Genomic DNA, 19,135 nt, shown 5'->3' with positions numbered 1-19,135 from the left:
TGCTGAGGTTTTGTTTGGTTGCATTTTTAGCAGGGCATTCTTGAGAATTGAGGGAATTATTTAGAAAGACATTAATTCAGCAAATAAGTCTTGATATTTACTAGGTGCAATTGAGATTTACTATGTGCAAAACCTTTATACATAGTAAACAGACTTATGATGGCAGGGCTAGAGATGAACAGGACAGGGCCCCTCCCCTCTGGGAGCTCACAATCTGTAAGGGTGAAGAGAAACTGTGTGTGTCCTGCATCACCTACTCTGTGCCAGGCACTGTGCTGAGCCCTTTACATTAAACCAACTCCTTGCATCTTCATCACAACTCTATGGGGGAGAAGTCACTACTATTTTAAGGATGAGGCCTCTGAGCCTCAGGGAGGCTGAGTATCTCACGCACAAGTACATAGTAAGTGGGTGACAAAGCAAGGATTGGCACTCAGGTCTGTTTGCTTTATTGAGTGTACACTTCCAGATGTCACACACCTCAAAGAGTAAATGGGCCCTATGAGAGACACAGAGGAAATTCTGAGGAGAGTGCAGTCCGTGCTAGTGAGGACGTCAAGGAAGGCTTACCAAAGAGGGTGCCACTGAGCTGGGCTATAAAGATCAGATTTCCAGACAGAGAGGACCCAGCCAAACGGAAAGAGTCTGTTTGTGTGATGGCTCCCACAACTCCACAACCTTGGTGATGGGTCACCACATATTTGATACAAATAAGTTGCCGTTGGAAGCTGTGAGAGCAGAGATTGGGCTGTGCATCAAACCGATTTGGAGATGAATCTTTTCTCCGCCTTTTACTAGTTGTGTTGACCATGGTCAAGCTAACCAATCTTTCCAAGCCTTGGTTGCCTCATCCGCAAAATGGACATAGGAGTGATATTTACACCTCATGGGATTGTTGTAGGACTTAATCAGACATGGGTGTAGAATGTTTAATATTGTTCCTGGCACATAGCAAGGGCTCTATACGTGTGAACAATGATGATGGTAATGATTAGTGGCCACACGCTTCAATTCTGAGGAATCTTGATGAAAAAAGATGCCTGCCTTCCCAGGCCCCTTGTGATCTCTAATCATTTTAGGCTTAGGCACTGAACCAATAAACAAGTGGTACTCTCTGGGCCCAAGGGGAAGAGGCCCATGAAGATGGAAATGGATTGGCCTACCACACAGGGCAGAGTGGGGGAGCCCTTTGAAACCAGAGGAAGCAGCAAAATGATGATTCTCTCCTTATGGTGTGTGAGGGGAGTCCTGCAGTCCCCGAATCAGAATGGGTGAAGGGATGCGCCATATGCTTTCAATTACGTTTCTCTTCGAACCCTCAGAACACCCGTATGTGGTGGTGTTATGATTTCTGTCTTACTACTGCAGACACAAGGAAGTAACAGGCCCAAGGTTACATACCTAGGAAGTGGCTGGGCAGGATCCAATTCAAGGCTCTCTTCCCATTTCCAGCCCAGTCTATCTAGACCACTGTGGGCTAATGGGGTGGGGGTGGGCTCAGGAGTCCACCAGATGAACTGTCCTGATGGCTCTCTGGAGTCTGTTCCTTTCTCTTCTACCCACTGCCCCAGTCCGGCCATTGTAGGAGTCTCTCATCTGGCCTCTCTCCCCATCTTCTTCCTCCCATCTCAGTTCACACCTCACTCAGGCAAAGAAACGCAGTTGACCGTGCCCTTCCCTGGTGTAAAACCCTTCCGTTGCCCACAGGCCTGCTTCTCACACTGGCCAGTGTCCTTAACAGAGGAGGTGGCCATCTTCCTGGAGTGACAGTTATACTTGTTTGCAAATTTTAACAAATACATGCTGCACAGTGGAATGCAAAATGTCCAGGGATTTCTCTCAGAAAAGGAGTTGTTTTAGGCTAAGCCTCAAAACAAATGTGTGCATGTTGTGCGGGGAGGGGAGTATCATTCTTCAGAGAAAAAGTTTCACCGGTCTCAAAGATCAAGAGAAACTTGCAGCCTGGTCCAGCAGGCCCTGCCACACTGGCACCCACGCCTTTCCTGTGGTGCTTCCATGATGCATGGGAGTGTTTGTGCTCCAGAAGTATCTTTAAGCCTTCTTCCTTACAGCTAGTTGTGACTTACCGCCACCCACCCCCATCCCCAACTAGAATGTCTTTCTATCTCCCCTTTTCAGCCTGCGAAGCTCCTAGTTATCCTTTAAAGTCCAATTCCATGTCCCTTCCTTCAAGAAACCTTCCTGGATCCCATCACCCCCATCCTTGCAATGCTGCTCCCTTGGCTTTAGCTTTTCCCTCTCCATAGCTTCTTACCTCAGGCTACTGAGACTACCACTTTGAGATGGAGCCTCCCCAGGAGGTTATGAGCAACTTGAGGTCAGGGAAATCATCATTAAATCTGCCTTCACTTGTTCATTCAACTCACACTCAGAGCCCCTCCCTGTGCCAGGCAATGGCGCTGGATGCAGGAATGACTCAGTGTGTCCTTGCAGGAGCTCTGACTTGAGGGAGAGACAAACCATCCATTCATTTATTGATTGATATAGTAAAACAACAAACAAAAAGCAAAACCTTTTGCTAATCCCCATCTGGGCCAGGCTCTGTGCTCAAGGTATAGAAAAGAGCAAAACCTGTGCCTGTCCCAGGGGCTCCCCATCTGGTCAGAGGTCAATGGAAACCACCAAAGGCCTGGTGCTGGAGGGCATCAAGGCAGGTATGGGGTCCTTTTGTTTGGAATGACAATGAATGAATAAATAATTCGCCTCTGTGGGATTTTTTTGTTTTGTTTTAGGGAACTTGTGAGGTTTTCACCATGAATGAGCTCTGTAAATCAACACACCCAATAAATGACTGATCAATTGATTGATTGACATGTCACACAGGAAGTTGCTATTGGCCATAGGGCTAGATGCTGGGTCTCCACCACCCTGGACTTTCTCAGTGGGGAGAAAATCTACTCTGACCCTGGCTGGCTTGAGCAGGCTCTGCAGCTCCAGGCTATGGAGCCTCCTGCAAACTCCAAGTAAAATGCAGCAGTTCTCAGCCTGCCTCCCAAGGGGGTCGTGAGCATTAATTAGTTACCATTGGTAAAGTGTTCTGAAGATGTGGGGTGTATAAACACAGCAAGTCATTAGGACTCTCCACACCACTATGCGCTACAGCCTGGGAACTGCTAATTGAGAAATAATTAACACCTCAGGGTGCAGAGGACGGATGTTGGCTTTTCCAGGATTGGAAGGGATGTAATAATGTGCACGGGGAGCAGAGAGAACTATAAGGCTGCTTTGGATCCCGAAATATACCGAAGATTATACACCTCCTCTCTCGAAGGAAGAAGCATGAGGAATATTGTCTCAGGAAAACCTTTGGACTGCATACCTTGGGGAAAGCCCCCACCCAGTGCTGGGCTGCAGAGGCTGAGCCACACTCTTAGAGCAAAAGCGCTCAGGTCCGGCCCAGCTCTGCGCAGCCAACTAGGTGGTTGGGCAGATAGCAATTGTGTGGTCCATCCAAGTTGTGTTTCCCCAGCTGTAAGACCAGGATGATAACATGCATCCACCATCTCCCCCATCCGTGCACCGGGTTTTCTAGTGCCTTTCTTCAGGACCAGCAGATCCACCCAGGCTGCACATGAGGGTTTTCTGGGGGACTATAAAGTACTGATGCCCAGGCCCGCCCAGATCAATAACCAGCATTTCGGGGCTAGAGCTGGGGGCATATGGAATTCTAGTGTCGTCAAAGTTGAGAACCACTGCTTTGGCCTGTGAGTCAAGCACTGTGTTAAGAGTGGTGGGAAATGAAGATATAAACCCTCCCAGTCACCATGCTTCCCTCATATCCGCTCATCATTTCTGATTCCACGCCTGTGAGTGTTTTTTCCCACTGCCTGGACGTTCTCCACTCCATTGCCATTCTTGTCCTGGTGAACCCCACTCATCCTTCAGGCTCAGCTCCAAGCTCACCTCCTCAGTGAAGCCCTCCTTCTCGACCCTCCCAGCAGAGGTTACTCAGCCCCCATTACATCACTGATCACACCGTGTTGTTCCTGGCAGATCCTGGGCAGGCTGAGAGATTCTTGCGGTCACTATCAGAATCACCAATGCATTGCATTGGGTCCGGTACGTCTTAAGCACTCAATAAACTCTAGCTGTTATTACTCAAATAGAGTTATATGATATGCAGCTCCTACCTCAGCACACTTGCACTTGTTGTTCCCAATGTCTGGAACGTTCTTCCCTCAGATATCTGCAAGGCTCTGTCATCAGTTCAGGTCTTTGCTAAAATGTCACCTTCTCAATGAGGCTTTCTTGATCATCCTGTTTTATTTTTTTTAACATTTTTTAAAATTAGTTTCAGGTGCACAAAACAATGTAATAGTTAGACATTTATCATTTATATCCCTCACACAGTGACAACCCCCTCCCCCATCCACTATCCCTCTGACATCGCACACAGCCATTACATTCCCACTGTCTCTGTTCCTAATGCTGTACTCCACTTGTTATAAATATATATATATATGTGTGTGTGTGTATATATATATATATATATATATATATATATATATATAATTGTAGTTAACATTCATTATTTTTCAGCTTCAGCTTCAGGTGTACAGTGCAGTGATCAGGCATCTACATCATCCCTGAGGTCGTCTCCTTAACGAGACAAGTGTCCATCGGATACCCTACAAAATCTTTACAACATTATTGATTACATTCCCCAAATTGACTTTCGTTTCCCCGTGGCAATCTTGTGGTTACCGACTGTGCTTTCTAATCCCCTCACCTTCCCCCTTATCCCCACTCCCCCATCTAGCAATCCTCGCTTTTTCCTCTATGTCTCTGAGACTGTTTCTGATTAGTTCATTCATTTATTCTTTTCTTTAGATTCCGCACATAAGTGAGATCATATGGTATGTGTCTTTCTCTGTCTGACTTATTTCACTTAACATAATGTTCTCTAGATCCATCCATGTTGTTGCAAATGGTAAGATTTCATTCTTCTTTATGGCTGCGTAATACTCCATTGTGTAAATGTACCACAGTTTCTTAATCCAGTCGTCTACTGATGGGCATTTCGGTTGTTTCCATGTCTTGGCTATTGTGTATAGTGCTGCAATAAACATAGAGGTGCGTAAATTTTTTTGAATTAAAGTTTTGGATTTCTCTGGATAGATACCTAGGAGTGGAATTGCTGGATCATAAGGTAGTTCCATTTTCAGATTTTTGAGATACCTCCATACTGTTTTCCATAGTGGCTGCACCAATCTGCAATCCCACCAACAGTGCATGAGGGTTCCCTTTTCTCCACATCCTCACCAGCACTTGTTTGTTGATTTATTGGTGATAGCCATTTTGACTGGGGTGAGGTGGTATCTCATTGTGGTTTTTATTTGCATTTCTCTAATGATTAGTGAGGTTGAGCATTTTTTCATATGTCTGTTTGCCATCTGCATGTCCTTTTTAGAAAAATGTCTCTTCATGTCCTCTGCCCATTTTTCAATTGGGTTGTTTGCTTTTTTGGAGATGTGGGAGGTTTTTTTTTTTTATATAAATTTGAGATATTAACCCCTTATCAGATATGTCATTGGCAAATATCTTCTCCCATTCACTAGGATCCCTTTTTGTTTTATTGATGGTTTCCTTTGCTGTGAAAAAACTTTTTAGTTTGATGTAATCCCACATGTTTATTTTTTCTCTTACTTCCCTTGCCCAAAGGGATATATCAGTAAAAATCTTATTCCAGGTCTTGATCATCCTATTTTATTTTATTTTAAAGATTTTATTGGGGAAGGGGAACAGGACTTTATTGGGGAACAGTGTGTACTTCCAGGCCTTTTTTCCAAGTCAAGTTGTTGTCCTTTCAGTCTTAGCTGTGGAGGGCGCAGCTCAGCTCCAACTCCAGTTGCCATTTCTAGTTGCAGGGGGCACAGCCCACCATCCCTTGCAGGAGTCGAGGAATCAAACTGGCAACCTTGTGGTTGAGAGCCCACTGGTCCATGTGGGAATCGAACCGGCAGCCTTAGGAGTTAGGAGCACGGAGCTCCAACGTCTGAGCAACCTGCTGGCCCTTGATCATTCTATTTTAAATCACAACCACTTGACCTCCAATCTGTTCCTTTCCCCAACTAATTTTTCTCTATAGTATTTAACAGCATCTGACTGGTGGATCCTGTCTTTATATAAAATTTTGATAAGTTGTTCACCATGGATTCTTGCATTACTTTTTTAAATTAATTGCATTAAAATACAACTTCTCTTATTACTGAGTTCTTTAGCCTCCCCTTAAGCTTCACTGTATTGGTTTATTGACTAGAATATGAGCTACATTAAATCCAGAGAATTTTGTCTGTTTTGTTCAGTATTCCCAGTTCCTACAACAGTGGCCGGTACATGGTAGCAGCTCAAAAAATATTTTGTGAGTGAAAGTTTTATTTAGTGGCATAAAGGCTGTCTTGGGTTTTGTAATAAAGGTGACTTTTTCCAATTGTTTAAAAATTTTAAATTTATTTAAATTGAAAGCCTGTAAAATAATAGGGTAGATTGGAAACTGTATTGCCCACTGTTGTCATGGTTACACTTGGCCAGCTGTTCTATCGCGATAGCGGGGCGAGCCCAGGCAGTAGGCGTGAACACTAGACTCAGAACCCGGAAAATCGGCTTTGATCATAGAGTTACACCTCCCTAAATCCTAGAGGGCACTTCCGGAACGTTGATTTACTCATTGAGGCCCAGGCCAATCTGTGATCTTGGAGAGAGCTGGGTTCTCTCTCCCTGGCTAAGCTTCCGGAACATTTCTTACTGGTGTCTACAGTGGGGTGGGCTTGTCCCCGTAAACGCGGCTTTGTGATTGGCTAGAAGGGCAGGGGGCGGAGCTTTAGTAGACACACACACACACCCCCTCCCCTGGCGCAGGAGCGTTAGCTCGGCGTGGCGGTCGCCGGGGTTGCGGAACAGCAATTGGTGAGTGTGGGTGACAGCGAGGGTTGAGGGATTGGCAGGGGGCGATGGAGCGAAGAGTGGGCTCTGGGCGCGGAGACCCTGGATGCTGGTGTTCGCTTTCCCATGTGCATCCCGTCCTTGGGTTGGGGCGGTGTTAAGTCACTTAAACTTTTGGAGAAGGCTCTTCTAGTCTCAATTTCCTCAGCGGAAAACTTGAGGGCAGGACTTCCTTCTCTACTTCAGGTTGTTGTAGCACAGGTTTTCCTAGAAGTGACAGCCCTGGATATAGACCCTCAGGGATCACCTGGTGGCTGAGTCAACGTTTCCATTTTACTTATGGGAAAACTGAGGTCGGAAAAGTCATTTGACCGGGTCACGCAGCCCGTGAAGGCCGAGCCAATTCATAGAAATAGGTCTAGGGTTCCATTGCTGTGTTTTGAAGCATGGTCCGTGATTGGAGACTCCGTGGGAATTGGAAGCAGGGACTTAGCCTACAGTTGTGGCCCTATGCTCTGCCATGCCGCACGACACAATGATTTCACATCTCTGAGCCTCCCTTTTCTGTGAATTGGGCATAATGATAATAGCAAACACTCTATACCGAGCCCGTTACAAGCACTTTATGCACAGCTTTCCTGCTCGGATTGCATGGCCATTGTGAGTCAGAGAACCTTAAAAAAAAAAAGGCCTGTGTTGGAAAGACAGAGTAGATGCTTTATAAAAATTTACTGAATGACTCAGAAGCTCTTTTCCAGAGTCTGAGGTGCAGGACTCATTAGTTACTATATTGCTTTCAAGGTATTGTCTGTGGAAAAATTGAGATAATATAATTATTCTCCTGTTGGGGTAAGCTGAGGGGTCTGAGGACGGGTACACATTTGGGGCTAGGGACAGAGGGTTTAAGGCTCTTATTTAAATTATCCAGATAATTTCCCATTGCACCCCTTCACTTTGCTCTTCATTTACTAATATGTTTGATCGACAAACAAGAACAGCCTAAATATTAGGCATTGTCTTAGGCCCTGAAATCTAAAAATGCAGAAAACCTCAGGAATTCATAGTTTAACGGGGGAATAGGGCATGAAACATTGTTCACTCCCAATGCCTGGCACACAGCAGTTTCTCAAAAACGTGTTTGAAAATTATTCCAGTACAGTATTGTAGAAAGAGGTGTTTGCAGTGGGAACACAGAAAAGGAAGTGACTATCTCTGTTTGGAAGTGTTGGAGAAGGCTTCTTGCAATAAGTGAACCTTGATTGATGAATTGGAGTTGCTGGGGAGAAGTTTGCCTGTTCCTGGAATGATGAGCCATTTGGGGTATGTTAGGGGCGAAGTAGAATAAGAAGCTGAAAGAAGGGTGTTGGGGTAAAAATATAAAGAGGCTTTGGTACCATTTTGAGAAAATTATGGGGAGCCATTAGTGGATTATAAACAGGGGAGTGATCAGATCGAAATATCTGTTATATGGAGACTGGATGGCCGGGTTCAGAATCATTCTGCTTACTCACTGATAGACATTTGTGAGTGTCCGCTGTGTCCAGGCACCCTTCTGGATGCTGCAGACACAACTTGGAATGAAATAAACATGGTTACTGCCTGCATGGAGTTGACAGTCTAACTCAGAATGGGTGAACAGTTGGGCTTCTGCGGTGGTGCTCCCAGGGTGGTCCTCCCAGGGTGGTCCTCCCAGGGTGGCCCCGGGCTCAGCAGCATCAGCGTCACCGGGGAACTTGTAAGAAATACAGCTTTTCTGCCTGTACCGACCTACTGAATCAGAGTTTCTGAGGATGAGGCTCCACAATCAGTGTTTTAACAAGCACACCAGGTAATTCTGATGCTCACTTAAGTTTCAGAACCGCTGGTCGCCTGTAATGTGGCAAGTGGCATCGAGGGGCTAACCCAAGGTTGAGGCCATAAGGGACAGAAATAAGGGGGTGGACCTGAGAGTAATCATGGAGAAAGACTCATTGGCTTTAGGAGGAGCCAAAGGTGAAGGCATTTCTGGCTTGGGCCACTGGCCTGAGGTGGGACCTCCAGTAGTGGAGGCAGGTGTGAACCACATGTGCCTTGCCTCCAGGGCCCACACTTCTCTGTGCAGTCACACTAGCATGCTGTAACAGTGCCTCCCAACCTTTTTTAGGTCATAGGCCACACAGGAAATGATGATATTTGTACAGTGCACAGGGAAAATGGATGAAGCTGCCTGAGTTGGGAGAGGACCAGCTGGAGGACTTGAGGCTGAAAGCTGGGGGTGACCACCTGGGGATTCCAGCTTTCCAGAGCTGAGAGAAATCCGTAAGCCATTCTCAGCGTACTGCAGGAGAGTTTTGCTCTATGGAATATACTGAAAATCAGAGGTGCTCACTAAATTTGACCACATAAATTAAAAACCTTGAAAGTTTATACCCTTTGACTCAGTAATTCCATTCCTGAAAATCCTCTCCCAAATATATATATATATAAAGCCTTCTGTTCTTTGTAGATTATGTATAAAGGAGAAAACCAACTACTCTCTGGTAGTAGGAGAATCGTTCTCAACATAGTCAATCAGCGAAATGTTGTACTGCCATTAGAAATGTGTGAATGTTTGGTAAAATAGAGATACCTACGTGTTCATTCATTAGACAGTGTCTAGTAAGCCCCTACTGTGTGCTGAGTGGAGAGCAAATTAGACGTGGTCCTTGCGCACACAGAGCAGAGTGCCTGGGGGAAGATGGACTGCCCAGTGAGCAGTCATTCCAAAGAGTGATTGGTGTGTGATTGGAGACACATGGACTGCTGCAGGAGCAGCTGGTCTCTGGGAGGTGGGACAGGGAAGGAAGGCGTCCTGGAGGACAGGATGGTAACCCTGAGCCTGGAGCATGCGTAGATGTTGGCCTGCAAAGCTGACTGTGTTGAAAAGTCATGGCACAGCTGGAGCACGGAGAGGGCAATGGTTAGACGAGGCCGGAGGGGACCAGCAGCCAGCTCACGTGGGGCCGTGGGCACCGTGAAGATCAGAAGCTGCGACTTAATTCTAAGGGTAGCAGGAAGCTGTTGGAGAACTTTAAGCAAGACAATCTGTTATCGTTTGTGTTTTGGAAGTGCCCCTATGGCTGCAGCATGGAGACTGGATTGGAGGAGGGAGGGGACGGAAGCTGGGAGCCCAGTGAGGAGGCTGTTGGCAGTCGTCGGGTGAGATGCTGGTGGCCGGGACCTGGGTGCAGGCTGTGGAGGGGGAGAGAAGGGACAGATTGAACAACAGCAAGTAAAGGGGTAGAAATGACAGGGCCAAGAGGGTTGGTGTATGTGGGGCATGGGGGTGAAGGTGAATGTGAGCCCAGGTTTCTGGTTTGGGCGAAGGGTGGCTTGCAGTGCCATTCAGAGAGATAGGCTGCACTGGGGGGGGGGGGGTTTGGGGGGAAGGTGCTGACTTTGAAATGCAGAGTCTTCTCCAGGAGGTCTGAAGCTTGAGAGACACGGACAGAGTGGAGATGTTGACATGGAATCATTAGCATGTGGCCTGACCAGGGCCTGCACGTGTGTGTGTGTGTGTGTGTGTGTGTGAGAAGAAGAAGCACACAACGTTTGACATTTAAGTGGGGTGGGCAAAGGACAGGGCTGGCAAAAGAAACAAGGGATCGTCAGCTGCAGTTGTCTCTGGGCCGAGATTTGTAGTTGCTTTCCTTTCCTTTTTGTTTCTGTTTTTCCCCAGTTTTCTTTAATAACAATAGCAAACATCAATTGAGCTCATAGAATGTGCCAGCTATTGTTCTGATAACTTTTTATAACTCTTCTAAATTCCTACAGTAAACCTACAGGGTAGATCCTACTGTATTACCATTTAAGAGAAGAAGAAACTGAGCACAGAGGGGTTAAGTCACATGTCCCAAGCTACACAGGGCGCCATCAGCGGGACGCTCAGCTGGAATCCAGGCCGCCTGGTTCCAGAGTGCAGGGTGCAGTCGCCACCCATTCACGTCTCTCCGCAGAGTGCTGTTATATTTTTTTGTAAGTGGGAAAATACTGATTTTTTTTTTAACATGGCAGTAAGAAGTAATAGAAGTAGTACTTGGATATGCTAGAAAATTAGAAATGAAAGGATTTGCATCTGCAGAATCAATGGTTGTCTTAGAAGTTTGTTGGAGACCCGACTGAGCTGGCTACTTCATGGTGTCAGAAGACAGCTAACACTTATTTGTGCACGACTCATTTTTCTCCAGGCACAAGTGCTTCTCTGTGCCGGGGTGTCATGGAAGGGCTGCTGACAAGATTCAGAGCACTGGCCACCTGCAGCCACCAGCTCTCCAGGAATGTTTCCTGCAGGTTTCACCACTGTGCCCCAGGGAGAGGGAAGCGCGTGGTGATGTCCCGAGTGTTCCAGCCCCAGAACCTTCGGGAAGACCAGGTGCTCTCCCTGGAGGACAGATCTGGTGACCTGACCTGTAAGAGCCAGCGGCTGATGCTGCAGGTCGGCCTGATCCACCCCGCCAGCTCTGGCTGTTACCACCTCCTGCCGTACACCGTCCGTGCCATGGAGAAGCTGGTGCGGGTCATAGACCAGGAGATGCAGGGCATTGGGGGGCAGAAGGTCAACATGCCCAGTCTCAGCCCGGCAGAGCTCTGGCGAGCCACCAACCGGTGGGACTTGATGGGCAAGGAGCTGCTACGACTTAGAGACAGACACGGCAAGGAATACTGCTTAGGCCCAACTCACGAGGAAGCCATCACAGCGATGGTCGCCTCCCAGAAGACACTGTCCTACAAGCAGCTTCCGTTCCTGCTGTACCAGGTGACAAGGAAGTTTCGGGATGAGCCCAGGCCCCGCTTTGGTCTTCTCCGTGGCCGAGAGTTTTACATGAAGGACATGTACACCTTTGACTGCTCCCCAGAGGCCGCCCGGCAGACCTACAGCCTGGTGTGTGAGGCCTATGACAGCCTGTTTGACCGGCTGGGGCTGCGCTGTGTCAAGGTCCAGGCCGACGTGGGTAGCATCGGGGGCACGATGTCTCATGAGTTCCAGCTGCCCGTGGATGTCGGAGAGGACCGGTTTGTAGTCTGTCACAGCTGCAGCTTCTCAGCCAACCTGGAGACACTAGACTTGTCACAAAAGAACTGCCCTGCTTGCCAGGGACCACTGACCGAAACCAAAGGCATCGAGGTGGGGCACACGTTTTACCTGGGCACCAAGTACTCCTCCGTTTTCAATGCCCAGTTTATCAACGTCCACGGCAAACCGTCCCTGGCTGAAATGGGGTGCTATGGCTTGGGGGTGACGCGGATCTTGGCGGCTGCCATCGAGGTGCTCTCCACAGAAGACTGCATTCGCTGGCCCGGCCTTCTGGCCCCTTACCAAGTCTGCCTCATCCCCCCAAAGAAGGGCAGTAGGGAGGAGGTGGCCGTGGAGCTCACAGGGCACCTGTACGACCACATCACAGAGGCGGTGCCACAGCTGCGAGGGGATATCCTGCTGGACGACAGGACCCACCTGACCATTGGAAACAGACTGAAGGACGCCAACAAATTTGGCTACCCCTTTGTGATCATCGCTGGCAAGAGGGCCCTGGAGGACCCCGCCCACTTTGAGGTTTGGTGCCAGAACACTGGGGAGGTGGTCTTCCTCACCACAGAAGGAGTCGTGGAATTACTGAGCCAAGTACAGGTTGTCTAGATGCCCCCAGCCCACCCCTGTCCCATCTCTCAGCCTTGGAGTTCATTCTAACGCTGCCTTTTCCTTTGCTCCTTTCTGGGCCTCATCTCTGCAGAAACAGGGAAGCTCATGGAAGGTGAGAATATGGTAGGGAAACCGATTTTTACCCAGTAGTTTGTTCAAACTATTTGTATTTAAAGTCGTTAACTTGGCCCCTTTCTCTGGACCCGCCATACTGCCATATACCATTCCTCTTATATTCCGGTGTGGAAGCTTTTGGTAGGAGGCAGAGAGGCAAGAAAGAGCAGAGTTCTCGTCTTGGCCCTCGGGAGAGTCACTTCCCTTCTCTCAGCTGAGTTTTCCATGTGTAGCATGGGAGTGGCTGATGGCCAGGGCCCTTCCAGCTCCGACAGCCTGGCCACAAGCCACTCGCTGCATACGGCCTGGGAGCAGGCTCACCAGCCTCCTCCACTTGGACATGTTGTCTCCCCTGCCGGGGCCTGTTTACCCACCTGTGACATGAGAAGATGGAACTAGATCTGTAGATTTCTTAAGAGACGTCTGTCACGGGCTGGTTCCATGAGCAGTTCATGGTTCCTCGGATCCTCCTTAGTCTAAGCTACACAGAAAGTTGAAATAATCAGCTAATGGCCCCCAATCCACCCCCCAAGACCTGGCTCTATTTCGGTGGCTTTGCGCTGAGATTGTGTTGGATCAATTGAATAAAGTCAAACTATTGGGACGAGCTTTGCATGTTCATTTGAAACAACGGTGACACCTGCCATCTAAATAGTGTAGTGACTTCCAGTCTTGAGACTTTCTTTTCTACCATTTCTACACTCCACTCGGGAAAAAAAAATGGGTGGCTGGGAAAGTGTCCTAAACATTTCTTTCCACAAGTATTAGGTATAACAGACTTCAAGTGCCACGGTGACCTTGTCCTCAGTGCAGAGTTGGATCCTAGAGTCACAACAGGGCTGAATATTAAGGTCTCTGCCTGAATTATGTGGAAACCTAGGAGCAGACTTGAGCCACCACTGCAGTGTCACCTGCTTCCATTGCTCCTGTTCACCAGATTAGGGTCTCGACATGGCCAAATCTAACAGGAATTTATCGAGGGCAAGCTGAAAGCCACCACGTCTGGAAAACATGCCTGACAGCTCCTGGAAGTGGTTTTCCCTCTGGCTCCCCAGTGCTCTCCTGTTCGGCCCGGATGGCTTTGTCCTTGTTTGGTGGGCCAGCCTCTTGTAGTTGATGGTCAGCTCCCTATGGCCAGGGTCCTAGGCTGATTCCTAGTGCCCTGCAGTCCTGTCTTGGCCAGTTGTTCCACTTGCCACACAGCTGCCCGGCAGCTTGTTACTGCCACTGCTGTTACTGCAGAGGAACCCCACCACCAAGCACGCACCAGCAGGTTTCCTAATGAATGCGTATGCCAACCCCTAATGACTCCCAGGCCTACCCCTGGAGCTTGGGGCCCAGCATGCAAGCCAGGGAATGTGGAGTCTGAGAGCAGACCAAGAAAGGCTGGACTGTGAGGCAGGTGAGCTTACCCTTGGCTGCACTTTGGAATCACCTGGTTCCCACTCAGAGGTTCTGTTATGGTCTGGAGTGTGGCCAGGTGTCGGGGATTTTAAAGCTCTCTGGATAATTCTAATTATGTGTAAAGTGATTGAGAGCTCTTGATATGCAGGTAGTTGCCTTCTCTGAGCCCACTTTGTAGCTCAGCATTTCTTTGTGTAATTTCGGTTGTATATTATCAGACTGATGTGAACTCTCTGCTTTTAATAACCTGGTTGTGTATGAGTGTGAGTAACATCAAGGTGATGTTAATTGTGTTTTTTGTCCTTGATGGAATTGTGTGAGCTGAGTTTGTACCCAGGAACACTATGGTGAACTCTGAATATTATAAGGGCTTATTCAAGCATTTAAGATATGATGTGCATAGAAAATGGCCTGAGAAATGGGCCAAGTTTCATCCTCCATCATGACAACACTCCATGTCATACATCGCTTTTGGTATATAGCAGTTTCTGTCAAATAAAAATGTTACGATGTGTCCTAATCCACCTTATTCACTGGATCTGGCACCGTGCGACTTCTGGCTCTTCCCCAAAGCCAAAACGACCGTGAAAGGAAAACGTTTTGAATCAATTCAGGACATCGAGGCAGCAACAACAGTGCAACTAGACACTCACCAAAGAGGACTTCCAGAACTGCTTCAGAAAGTGGCAAGCACAAAGGCATAAGTGTGTTTGAAGCGAGGGGGAGTGTTTTGAGGGGGATTGATGGCAATGTGTCTTTCACTGTAATACATTTTATTTAAACATTCACCATATTTTTTTATCACACCTTGTATATATAAACTTTGTAAGTGATATGGCAGGACTTCTTAATTTTTATAGTTAAAACAACCATAGGCTTTATGTTAGAGACCTGTTGATGCCTTTGGAGATTTTTAAATAGATAACAAACCATAAATAGTAATAAATAAAATAATGGCTTACATCACAGTGACCCAGACTAGAGTGGGCCACTTGATAGCCTGGGCCACTTGATAGCCATGTGACCTTGAGCAAGTCTGACCTTCCTCATACTCCCTGTGCCTCATTTGTAAAATGGGGACAGCAGTGCCTGGCTCAGAGCAGGTGCTTGGTAAGTGGCAGCTGCCTTTATATTAGGCCAATTCACCCCTTTTTTTTTTAATTTATTTTTTTAAAAAATTTTATTGGGGAATATTGGGGGACAATGAGTTTCTCCAGGGCCCATCAGCTCCAAGTTGTTGTCCTTCAATCTGGTTGTGGAGGGCGCAGCTCAGCCCCAAGTCCAGTCGCCGTTTTCAATCTTTAGTTGCAGGGGGCGCAGCCCACTGTCCCATGTGGGAATCAAACCGGCAACCCTGTTGTTCAGAGCTCGCGCTCTAACCAGCTGAGCCATCCGGCTGTCCCTCCGGAAGCTCAGTGGCAGCTCGTTCTCTTCAGTCTAGTTGTGGAGGGCGCAGCTCACTGGCCCATGTGGGAATTGAATTGGCAACCCTGTTCAGAGCTCGCGCTCTAATCAACAGAGCCATCCGGCCGCACCTAGGCCGGTTAGCCCTTTGCAGTAAGTGGGTGGATGGTACATGTGGGCCAGCATAAGGGGGTGGCACCTTTAGGCTCCCCACATTCAGACACCACCTTGGTGCAGGCATGTTATACCCTCCCGTTAAATCAGCTGCTCTCAAGCCTGCTAATCAGCTTCCATGGTGAACGCTTAATGGCCCTTGGCTAATTAAAACTGTAGGAGCAGGACAGTGAGGAGGAGCCATTTACCAGTTCATGCTAACTGAGGATGCCCCATTTACATGGGTAGAACTTACTGCTCAAGCTCACCCAGAAAGCTCGTGGACTGACAGGAGCCCCATAGGTAGGGTGTTGGGTGCTGTGGAGATTCGACTGTGGGCTCTGGCAGGGGTTTCTGCAGACTGGATTCTTCTACCCATGCTGGGGACATTGCATGACACAGAATGCCAAGACTTGACCATAAACTTGGAGTGAGCAGGCAAGGGCTGCTGGGTCTATTGCCAACCCCTTGAAGGCAGGGACCCAGTCTTGTTAATATCTCTTGAAGGGTTTAAGGGAGTCCTGAAATCAAGTTCTGGCTCTACTTTTCACTAGCTAGCTGACTTTGGGCAAGCTACCTACCCTCTCTGTGCCACACGTCTCAGTAAAATAAAACTACTTGCCTCCTCGAGGTGTTGGGAGGATTGAGCCAGTCCACATAGCATCTGGAACGCTGTCTGGCATATCCGAAGTGCTCCATGAGTGGCAGCTGTCACTACTGAGGCAGACCAGTATACGCACTACCCCTGGAATGTGCCTTTTCAAGGCTCCTTGCCTTTGCTTGAAGGCCCTCCCACTTCACTGCAATTCCTTCTTCAACTTCATGGCCCACATCTATCATGTATGGTGGCTTCCACGCCTGATCTAGTCAGAATTCATCACTCTTTCCTCCATGTCATCAGTCAGTAATTATTTATTGTGCACCTACTATGTGTTAAGTAGGTGCTATGCTAGGTCCTAGCAGTACAAAAGTGTGTAGTTCAGGGTCCCTGACTCAATTTACAGAGTAGTGGGAGGAATCATCCAGTAAACAGACAAGTACAATGCAGTGTGGTGAAGTGTATTAATAGTGCAGGGACCATGGGACATGTGGGATAAGGGGCCAGGAGGGCTTCCTGGAGGAGGCAACTAGGCCTGATTGAAGACTAGGTGTTAAATAAGGGATAGATAAATAATAAAGGGAGAAACACTTGGGCATGGAGGAAGGTGACCAATGGGAGTAAGAATGTACCAGGCAGAGGGAACAGACTATGCAAAGGCCCAAAGCAAGAGCATGGCAAGATTGAAGAATAAAAACGTGTCAGACTGAACACTCAGTATGAGGCAAGCTCTGTTACGTGGGCTTCACATAATTCATTTAATCCTCACAGCATCTGCATGAGGTAGGTGATACTGTCATGCTCATGTTGATGAGGAAACAGGCACAGTGCCTAAGCAAAGTGCCTGAGGCCATACAGCTAATGAGTTGTGGGGCTGGATTTGGAAAGCAGGCAGCCTGGCTCCAGATTCCACACTCTGAGCCACTGCACCCTCCTGCCCCGTAGCTGAAACATGTCCAGGATGGCTGGGCTAAGGAGGTAGGAGGAGGAGGAAGCTGCAGAGGTGGTGAGAGGCCAGCCCCTGCAGGGCCTTGGATGCCACACTAAGTATTGATGAGGGAATGGGGAACCACCAGGGACTCAATAGGGGCATGGACAGCCTTGCTTGTATATTTCTCTTCATTGGAGCAGTTTCCGGCCCAGGGTTAGATTTATGACATCCACTCACCAGCTTGACCTGGAAGGCAGAGGGGCCTTGATCTCCTTGGTTGGTGCTGGTTAAATGTTTGTAAAGCCAACAGAATGAAAGAAACACAAGAGGAGGCAGTGGGCTCTGGAGTGCGATGCTTGGACTCAAACCCTGGCTCTGACAGCTCACCAGGGGTGAGCCTGCATGTCCCCATCTCCTTGTTTATAAAATTGGGATCCTAGACCTGAGAGTGGGGTGTTAGAATGAAATCAGAGAATTGCGGTACACGGTTGGCAGTGCCAGAACGGTGTTGATCGCCATCATAACCTTTCTCAGTTCCCTGCCTGCCCTTGTGCACTCTCAGCAAGCAGTGTTTCAGGGGTGGCTTCAGGGACCACCCCACCCAATTCTCCAGCTGCCGCCCCAAGTCGAGGTAACCAGACAGCAGTCAGGTGGTCCACCTCCATCCCTGACTCCAGCCCTGGGAAGGGCCACACGCTGGTCCTGTAGGGAGGGAGTCCCCGGGTGGTGGGAGGGGCTCTGCCTCAAGTTAGGGATGCCAAGGATGCTGGTGCCTTGCCCTTGCTCCTCCTTCTCTGGGCCTCAGTTTCCCCATCTGTTAAATGAGGTGGGGGAGTATTGAGTCCATGTGGGAGCTCTGACTCTGGTTCTGCTTGAGTCTCAGGCAGGAATAGGTGGCTTGAGAGGCACCAGGTTATGGCCAAGCCCACGTGCCCCACCTGGAACTCATCTGCCTCTTGGGCCGTCTGTCCCTCACTGAGCCCTGCCGTGCCGGCCTCCCCGAGGACGAGGACGGGGAGCACTCAGGACCCTTTCCCCACCCCCTGGAGGCAGATCCTGTGGGCTGGGAGGCCAGGAGTCTTCCTGGAGGAGGTGTAAGGTGGCCACATTGAGCTTGGGCCCAGGAACGCCACTGCTGATGTGTGTGTGTGTGCAAGTGGGGCTGTGGAACAGGACTCTGGTTTATTTTTGTTCTCATTAATTAGTTCCTTCATCCATCCACTCATTAGCACACTCATACGCCCTGAGCTTAATGCATCAGGCCTGGGCCCTCAGACGAATCCCCATCTGTCCCCTGCCCACTGAGCTCACCCGGGAGGTTTGGGGCCGCATTTCTCAAACTCAGTATTGACAATTTGAGCCACATAATTCATTGTTTGGGGGCACTGTCCTGTGCACTGTAGGACGTTTAGTAGCACCCCTGGTCTCAGCCCACTAGATGCCAGTAGCATCCCACCAAGTTGTAACAACCAAAAATGTCTCTAGATGTTGGCAAGTCCCCGGGGGTGCAAAATTGGCTCTGGTTGAGAACCACTGGTCTAGTGCTGCCAGTCTGCATAGCTTGCGCCAGGATAAATCTGCTTAGGAGCCAGTTACTGAATAATTAGGTACCAGGCACCCTGCCCGTGGCACCCGCACAGAAGTGCCCTGGACATGCCTACAAGGTGGTTACAGTGAATCATTTTACAGATGAAGCAGGCTCTGAGTGCAGTCCCTTACTCCCAGCAGGTCAGCAGCCCCCGGGGTCCTACCTCACATCTAACAGTCTGCCATTCTAAGTCCCATTTCTCCCCTTCCCACCTCTGCCCCCACTCAGCTGGAGGGAGGTGCAGGGACTGAAGGGAGAGCAGAAGCTGGCCGATGACCGGGCCTGCCAGGAGCCTCACGACAGGACTGGGCGATGGGGATGAAGGTCGCATGGTGAGCCTTGGCAGGTGCGTACTACTCAATGTCCAACCTGCTCTCGTGGCAC

The 19,135-nt window shown here is 48.7% G+C and overlaps 1 protein-coding gene across 12 annotated transcripts in view; it reads left to right on the top strand.

Annotated features, from left to right (window-relative positions):
- The first annotated feature begins 6,834 nt into the window (after positions 1 to 6,834).
- The window catches only part of PARS2 (prolyl-tRNA synthetase 2, mitochondrial), a 32,887-nt gene continuing 20,586 nt past the window's right edge, over positions 6,835 to 19,135 (top strand). For 3 of the 12 annotated variants that reach the window (XR_004423860.1, XR_004423863.1, XR_004423864.1), the window contains exons 1-2: positions 6,863 to 6,927; positions 18,980 to 19,097. Coding sequence is in view for 3 of the 12 variants with exons in the window: in XM_033114447.1 (XP_032970338.1) it covers positions 10,770 to 10,896; positions 11,109 to 12,556 (1,575 nt within the window). In the remaining 9 variants the exon portion in view is untranslated. The other 9 variants (XR_004423859.1, XR_004423862.1, XM_033114449.1 and 6 more) reach the window with 8 other exon arrangements.

The sequence above is a fragment of the Rhinolophus ferrumequinum genome, chromosome 9, assembly GCF_004115265.2.
Source record: "Rhinolophus ferrumequinum isolate MPI-CBG mRhiFer1 chromosome 9, mRhiFer1_v1.p, whole genome shotgun sequence".
Taxonomy (NCBI): Eukaryota; Metazoa; Chordata; class Mammalia; order Chiroptera; family Rhinolophidae; genus Rhinolophus; species Rhinolophus ferrumequinum.
The sequence above is the reverse complement of the archived record's forward strand: the minus strand, read 5'-3'. Positions and strand labels throughout refer to the sequence as shown.